At 36.2% G+C, this 8,487-nt stretch overlaps 1 protein-coding gene across 1 annotated transcript in view; it reads left to right on the top strand.

The window, feature by feature from the left end:
* PIGN (phosphatidylinositol glycan anchor biosynthesis class N) overlaps nucleotides 1–8,487 on the top strand; it is a 39,744-nt gene that overhangs the window by 5,034 nt on the left and 26,223 nt on the right. The window contains exons 5-8 of the mRNA XM_034642211.1: nucleotides 315–439; nucleotides 2,091–2,221; nucleotides 3,114–3,230; nucleotides 5,832–5,872. Of these exons, the coding sequence (XP_034498102.1) occupies nucleotides 315–439; nucleotides 2,091–2,221; nucleotides 3,114–3,230; nucleotides 5,832–5,872 (414 nt within the window). The remainder of the gene's footprint in view (nucleotides 1–314; nucleotides 440–2,090; nucleotides 2,222–3,113; nucleotides 3,231–5,831; nucleotides 5,873–8,487) is intronic.

The raw sequence follows: 8,487 nt of genomic DNA, 5'->3' as shown, positions 1-8,487 counted from the left end.
CACAACGCCGGGATCACGCCCTGAGCTGAAGGCAGACGCTTAACCGCTGTGCCACCCAGGCGCCCCAAGATCCCCTTTCTATAACCTTTTTTTGGCCTACTTATAACCCAGAAAATAGCTCACTCATTATTCAAATGTTGATGTCTGAACCGACAATAAGGACTTTGTGTTGGTAGGTCCTGAGGACAAATTTAAACAAAATAAGATAATTTAATTTTATAGTTATATATAAATGTAATTAAATGTTTTCATCAGAATTATTTTTTAAATAAAACAAATGAACTAAATTTCTTTAACTGATTTGTTACATATAGGAATTCTTTCATGCTGCCGGAAACAACCAATCTTTGTTTTCTAAAGTAAATGAAGAAAAAATAGTTTTTTTCTTACATTTATTAGGAATAGATACAAATGGACATGCTCACCGACCAACATCGAGGTAATTTTAATGTTGTGTTTAATTTCATGTTTTTGAGGGACTAAGCTATTCTGTTTGAACTTTTAAAGTATTATAATTTTTTTGTAATTATCACATTACTTATATTCCATATTCTTCATTTATCAAGGCAGAGAAAAAAGTATATATTTTAGAAATAGTTAAGGAAATCTTGGGGAAAAAAGCATTTATATGGTGTTAATATTTATATCACAAAAAGATGTAATTAACTATTCCTTATGTGTTCCATTTAATCAGTTTTGTATCTAGCAAACATATAAAGTTTTGTATACCATATTTCAGTAACACTCCTTATATAGAACAGCAAATATTTTTCTCAGTTTTGCACACCATAAGAGGAAGAATCCATGTTATACTTCTGATATTATTTAGAATTTGGTTTAGATAACTATAAAGCCTATCGATTAGCTGTCAGTAATGAATACCTCATGCTCCCCTTCGTGAACATGACGGACTGTTTAAAGTGTTCATACCAAACCAGTCCGTTCAACTGAATGGAATGCTTCAATATAATTTGTTTAGAACATCATATTAGTGTTTTATATCACAAACACTAAGGATGGAAACATTTTATACTTGAAACAGTGATACTTGCCTATTAATACAGGAGCAATATAGTTTGCGTTATGAGAGACATGAACTTGAAAGTCATAATTAATGCATTTGAGATGTAAAAAGCATTTGTTAAAATATATTTGCTAGTATATGAGAGTATTCTCCTTTTAAACTATTCCTGAAAACTATTTCATATTCTTTTGCTTCTTTAAAAGGAGATAATATTATTTTTAACAACCTAAAGAGCTCTGATTTTAAAATATTAATGGTAAAATCTAGAGGTATTGTAGGAGGGACGCCTGGGTGGCTCATTTGGTTAAGCGTCTGCCTTCGGCTCAGGTCGTGATCCCGGCATCCTGGGATTGAGTCCCACCTTGGGCTCCCTGCTCAGCAGGGAGTCTGCTTCTCCCTCTGCCTGCCGCTCCCCCTGCTTGTGCACTCTCTCTCTCTGTCTCTCCCTCTCTGACAAATAAATGAATAAAGTCTTAAAAAAAAAAAGTATTTTAGGAGTGATATACTATATGTTGGCTAATTGAATTTAAATAAATATTTAAAGATTTTATTTACTTATTTGACAGAGAGATAGAGCACACGTAGGCAGAGTGGCAGGCAGAGGGAGAGGGAGAAGCAGGCTCTCTGCTGAGCAGGGAACCTGACGTGGGGCTAGATCCCAGGACCCTGGGATCATGACCTGAGCTGAAGGCAGATGCCCAACTGACTGAGCCACCCAGGAGCCCCCCCCCCCAATTTTTTTTTTAAAGATTTTATTTATTTATTGGACAGAGAGAGGGACAGCCAGCAAGAGAGGTAACACAAGCAGGGAGAGTGGGAGAAGAAGAAGCAGGCTCCCAGGAGAGCAGGGAGCCTGATGCGGGTCTCGATCCCAGGACCCTGGGATCACGCCCTGGGCCGAAGGCAGGCGCTTAACGACTGAGCCACCCAGGCACCCCAAAAACTTTTTAAAAAATAAAAGTTTTTTAGGAGTTACCAACTTTAGATGTAATTAGCTCATGTTGAAGAAATTTGAGTTTTCCAAATTATTGTAATTTAATTTGTTCTTCTGTTTCTTTTTAAACAGGGAATATAAGGACAACGTTAAAGTAGTTGATGACGGAATAAAAGAAATTGTATCCATGCTTGAACATTTTTATGGAAATGATGGGAAAACAGCATTTATCTTTACCTCTGACCATGGGATGACAGACTGGGGTTAGTCTGTCTTTAAGTGGCATGTACTTTTTGATTAAAGTAGTGGTAAATGTAGCTTGCAGATATCTTGTAATGTTGAAGAGGATTAGATGTCATACTATATACAAAGTGCCTAGCATACAATTGCTTAATGTGTTAATGTAAAAAAAACCTGATCTTATGTAAAGAATCTTTCTTCTAGCTATAAAAGGAATATATTCTCATTTAAAATGAGAAATTAGAGAAAAGTGTGGAGAAGAAAACAAAAAGTATCCTATTATTTACCTTCCTAGAGTTAACTGTAAATGATGGCAAACAGGGTAAGGTTAAGGAGGTATCACCAGGGACCCTAGGACTCCTGGAAGTCTCCCCTAGATGAGCTTGTCCTCCCTGTGAGATTCCCAAGGCAAACACAGTGTGTGCACAGAGAATACGATAAAGCAAAGATGAGTCTTGGGTCCCCAAATCACAGTATAGAATTCTGAAGAGCTGGTTCCACTCTATAAAGGCCTTTTGCCTACACTAGCCGGAGTGGCCTGGAAGAAACTCATCAAAAAGACATTGCTGTCCTCTCCAGAACAGATCTGGCCCTGACTGCCTGCTTGCCCCACACGGAGCTATTCTAGTGGCATCTCCTCCAAGTCTTATCGTTAATATTTTTCTTCTTCTTTCAACCACTCAGTCAACAGATGTTCTTTTTGTTTTGTTTTTGCCTGTATGTTGCTCATGCTCTGACTTGCTTTGGGAATATTTTAAAACTAACTAATGCAGAGTTGTAAGCAATTGGGAGCGTGGTATTTAGAAGTAGAATTACATATGGATCAACTCTTTAAAATTAAGTATTTAAAAAAATATTTAGGTATAAGTTAATTCTTACATACTTGTCTTATTACTCTTGGTGTCTTATGTGTAGGTTTCCATGGGGCTGGTCATCCTTCAGAGACTTTAACTCCTTTTGTCACTTGGGGAGCTGGAATCAAGTATCCCCAAAAAGTATCAGCTCAGAAATTTGATGATGCATTTTTGAAAGGTATAAACATTTATCTTTATTGTTTTTATAAATACAACATTTTAAAATAAAACCAAAGTTTAAAAGATTACTTTTCAAGTTATAGTTTTCATTTTGATATTTGTATCATTATGATTTTTATGTATTACTTTTGTATATATTTGGTTTAAACTATTCAGATTGAAATATACAGTCTTAGGGGCACCTGGATGGCTCAGTCAATTAAGTGTCCAACTCTTATTTTGGTTCTGGTCATGATCTCAGGGTCATGAGATCAAGCCCCGTGTCAGTCTTTTGTGCTGAGCATGGAACCTGCTTAAGATTCTCTCTCTTCCTTCCACCCTCCCCTCCCTGCTCACACATGCCTTCACACACACGTGCTCGCTTTCTTTCTCTCTCTCAAAAAAAAAAGAAAAAAAGAAAAAAGAAAAGAGATATATAGTCTTAGTTATCTGCCTTATGAAGGTACAAGTATAAATTATCCTATTTTTTTTTCCCACAAGCCTTTTTATTGCTGGGATTTGTATTAAACTCTTGAGTCAAATCTTACCTGCAAAGACTATCACTCAGATAAATCACACATATGTCACAAATTGACATTTCACAACTGGACTGGTTTTGCCCTGTCTCTAGTACTTTTGAATGCTGTCTGTGGTACTCAAGCCTCCCTTCCTTCCTAACCTATGAGGAAAAGGAATTCCTTTTTCCTGGAACTTTGCTTATTTTGTAAGGTAAGGTTTTTTTCAGAGTTCCAAAATTTTTATTAATTGGACAAAACAGATTCCTTTCAAATGCCTTACTCCAGATTAGTTGTATAAAACTCATCCAAAACACTTGTTAAAAATACAGATTAAAAAACAAACAGATTTTCAGACCTTGTCACTATATTTTAATTCTGTGAGTCTGGGTGAGGCCTAGAAATTTTCTTTTTAAAACCCTCTCCAGGGACAGCCATGTTTAGGTATTTTTATCATAGAAGAATCTTTTTGGTTTGTGTAGTAAGATTTCCTTAGACTATTTCTTTGAATTAACTTTCTTATTGAGATATAATTCTCATACCATTTTAATTTTAATTCATGTTTAAAAGTGTACAATTCAGGGTTTTTAGTATATTCACAAGACTGTATAATCACCTCTACTATCTAATTACAAATATTTCGACAGTACCCCGAAAGAAACCCCTTATGCATTAGCAGTCACACCTTATTTCTCCCTCTCCCTATCATCTGGCAAACATTACTTTCTCTCTCTCTGGATCTGCTTATTCTGGACATTTCATATAAGTGGAATTACTCACTGTCTGGTCTTTGTGTCTGGCTTCTTCCACTTGGAATAATTTTTTCAAGTTTCCTCTGTATTGTAGCACATATAAGTAGTTTTGTTAATAGCTGAATAATATTCTATTGTATGTATAGAGCATATTTTATTTATTCAGTCATCTTATAGACATTTGGGTTGTTTCCGTATTCGGCTATTATGATAGTACTGCTGTGAACATTTGTGTAAAAAGTTTTTGTGTAGACATATGTTTTCATTTCTCTTGGGTAGATACCTAGGGTGGAATAAATGGGTCACATATAACTCTGTGTTTAATTTCTTGCAGACTGCCACACTGTTTTCTAAAGCAGCTTTGCCATTTTATATTCCTATGCTCTGTGGTAAATGGATTAGATTGGGTCTAATAGAAACTAGGTTAAATAGTATGTTTGTCTTAGGAGATAAAACTTTATTTTGGCACTTGATTTCTCAGTGAATTAATGGTTTAGAATGATTTAACTTCAAAAATCATTATAGAATGCATATACTTTTTTCTTCTATGAATATTAAGAATCGCAAGTTATAGAGAAAGGGGATGTGCATTTTTTCCTCAGCAGGTGATTAGTGTGAATTTTTAGTAGCTGACTAGTAGAACCAGGAACATATTTTTAAACTCTATTAGCTTATTAAAGGAAATTTCATCAAAAAAAATATCTTAGAACCCTTTTGGTAATATATCTTAAAATCATTAAATCACGACATGGTCTCTCACCATTTGTTTTGATGGCTGTTTAATGAAATTTCTGAATTTATGTGTAGAAAAATAGAGGAATGAGTTATCTCTGAAGGCGATTTTAATAGTAACTCACTATAGTATTTTAACATTTGCGATTAGTGACAGTAGGAACATCACAGCTACAATTTTAAGTTTTTTTGCAAGCAACTGCCGGTTGAGAAAAAAGAAAGGTTTAGGTTGACTAACAGACTATCAGTTCCCTTAATTACTCCCTGGAGCAGGACTGTCATTAGTTGTAGTCATGCTGACAGCTGTTACCACTGTGCCTTTTACTTCCGTCTTCCCTTCCTTGGCCTTTTGATGTTTTGAAACAATTGTCTGCAAATGAGCATTTTGAAAGTTTAATAAATTATCACAGAAAACACCAAATATTTATTTTGAAGCTATTCTTTTAAAATTCTAGGTTTAGAAATATACAGCTGTGCCTGTTTAAGTGCCCTTTTATTCATAGTTGGCTTAGAATAGATTTTCCCAATACTTTCGTTTGACATTACGCCTTGATCTCTTAATAATGAAACTTATTTTTTTTTAAATCTTAACATCAGCTCTTGTGTCTACTTGTGTTTCAGAATGGAAATTAGAGAACTGGAAAAGGCAAGATATCCATCAGGTATTCAGTTCAATTTAATCACTTTGAAATTTAATTTTAATTCCTATAAGAAGTTTAGACCAAAAAAAATCTGAAAAGCAGTATTAATAATAATGATGATAAAGGATTTTTCAAAACATTTCAATTACCAAGGGAAATCCTGCCAGTGCGAATATTTTAACTCAACTAATCTTTCTTCTGGCAAAATAAAAAAGGCTTCAAATAAAACTGAAAGAAGACTCCCTGCAAATAACACTGGCTAATTAAAGAATTATTAACATAAATTGAAATCTGCATGCCTGTTCAGTTTCTGTGATTTCTTGTCATGGTTGCCTTGCTTAGTTGCTTTAAGCACAGAGCTAATAAATGATAAAACCCTGCTATGGCTTTTTTTCCCTGTAGTACGTGAGTTCCCATTTCTTTTTTATTAACACATATTTTATCTTTAATTCTACCCAGGATGCTTACAAATGCAATGGAAAAAAAAATGGCAAAATATAGACTACTTAGCTAGAAACCTTGGATTACAGGAAAATGCATGGCCAACCTAGTCAAGTTAGACTGGTAACATTATGTATAAATATGAAGCATGGAATTTTCATTGTTGAAGATATGCTATGTAAACAGCCATCTTCACGATTTGTAGAAGGCATGGCATTATTGGTATATGGCCTCCAAGGTGGTAGGAATATTTTACCTTCTCCAGGTCACCTCACAAGCTGGCATTTCTTATTATGGTGGATAAACCAAGGTCCAGGATCTCATTTTCAGGCCTGTGATTGCAGAAGCCTGTTCTCTGTCAGCATATTAAGAATGGTCTTTTCTCTCAGAATGGCTTCATATCACCCAAATAAATGGAAATACATAAAATTAGAATAGCAACTTAATTAATTTTGCAATAAAATCACTGTCAGAGGAATAGGAAATATCTTGAAGATCATAAAACGTGTTTTACTTATAGCCAGACTGGATTATAATTTAAAACTAAATATAGATTCAGCTATTGCTCTCTGAATGGTCCTACTTCAAATCTACATTAGATGAGAATTTCTTTACTCCTTCCTTCCACCAACATTGTTATGTATCTGTGTCTGCAGTGTGTTTAAACATTGTGTAGACATTAGCACTAAACATGTATAAGGGATATAATGATGAGTAAAAGCAGACAAAATGCCTGCCCTGGGAAGCTTACAGTTTGGGGGTGAGAGCAGAAAGTAACCAAATTATTATACAAATAAATGTAAAATTATAGCTGTGCTAATAAGTACTACAAAAGAGGACTGTGAAGCCAGGAGAGCAGAGAGTGGATGTATCTGGTAGACAGTATGGTCAACAAAGTCTTCCTGAGACATTGAGGATTGAGCTGGGACTGAAGAATGAGTAGGAGCTAGCAGGCACATGATACTCCCTCTCCCTTCCCAGGCAGAGGTTCATCATGTACACAGAGCTTGGTAAGAGGATACATGGCATATTAAAGGATCACACGGTGCAGAGCAACTGAGACTGTGGTGATGTCTGGGTAGGCAGTAGACCCTGCAGGGCTTTATGGGCCTATGGACTTAATCCTAAAGCTTGGGAAAGCCCTTGAGGTATTTGAAGCTTGGAGAGTGATATAATCTGTCTTTTTGTGAGAGAATTTCTCTGGCTGCAGCATGGAGAACAGATTAGAGGAGGCCAACAGTGGACTCGGGGGGGGGAAAGGGAGAAGGCGATTAGAGGCCATTGGAGTTTTCCAGTTTTCTGTGAGATGCTACTTCGTAAAGAGAGTCCAGATGGTAAAGAGTGAGAAGCATTGAGAGCCTGGGACCAAACTCCAACTTTAAATGGGGAACTAGAGATGGTATCTGGAAAAGAGCCACCGTGAAATTGAAGACACTCAGTGGAGTGTGGTGTTACAGAAGCGGAGAAGGGAATGGTCTACACAGTGTTGCTGAGAGGCCAAGTAATTAAAATAGCCACAACAGCATTTGTAGCCACCATTTATTGAGGGATTATTAGGTGCCAGGTACTTTATAAATTTAATCTTATTTAATTATGCCATAACTCTGTAAGGGAGAGTTTTTTTAAATAAATAAATGATAAGGAAATAAGTAAATAAATGATAAGGAAACCAAGGGAGGTTAAGTAAACTGCGCACGGTCTCAGATTGCAGGCAAGGGTTTGGAACTGGGTATTCTGACATCTAAGCACTTTATTGCCTGAAAAATTACAAGGACTAATATGAAAACAGTCAATCGGATTTAGAAAAACAGAGGATGTTAGCTCTCTAAGGGAGAGGGGTCTATGGGATGGTGAAGGGTCAGAAAGGAAGTTGGAGCAGGCTGAGCAGTGATGGGGAGTTGGGGAGGTGGAAGTAGAGCACGAACACTTCTCCAGGAAACTAGGGGGGTTGTATCTTTTTTGGACTTCACTGGCTGGCCAAACCTTCTGGTATATACTTTATCTTTAGTTAATAAATACATTTCTCCAGTTAGAGCCTTCTACTGCTATTTACTTTCTATCTAGTTAAAGCATCCTTTTCATAATACTGAAAAACTATTATATAAAGTAGTCAAGTTCTGGGGGGCCTGGGTGGCACAGCGGTTAAGCATCTGCCTTTGGCTCAGGGCGTGATCCCGGCGTTATGGGATCGAGCC

Source organism: Ailuropoda melanoleuca, chromosome 14 (genome assembly GCF_002007445.2).
Source record: "Ailuropoda melanoleuca isolate Jingjing chromosome 14, ASM200744v2, whole genome shotgun sequence".
NCBI classification, from domain to species: domain Eukaryota; kingdom Metazoa; phylum Chordata; class Mammalia; order Carnivora; family Ursidae; genus Ailuropoda; species Ailuropoda melanoleuca.
The sequence above is the reverse complement of the archived record's forward strand: the minus strand, read 5'-3'. Positions and strand labels throughout refer to the sequence as shown.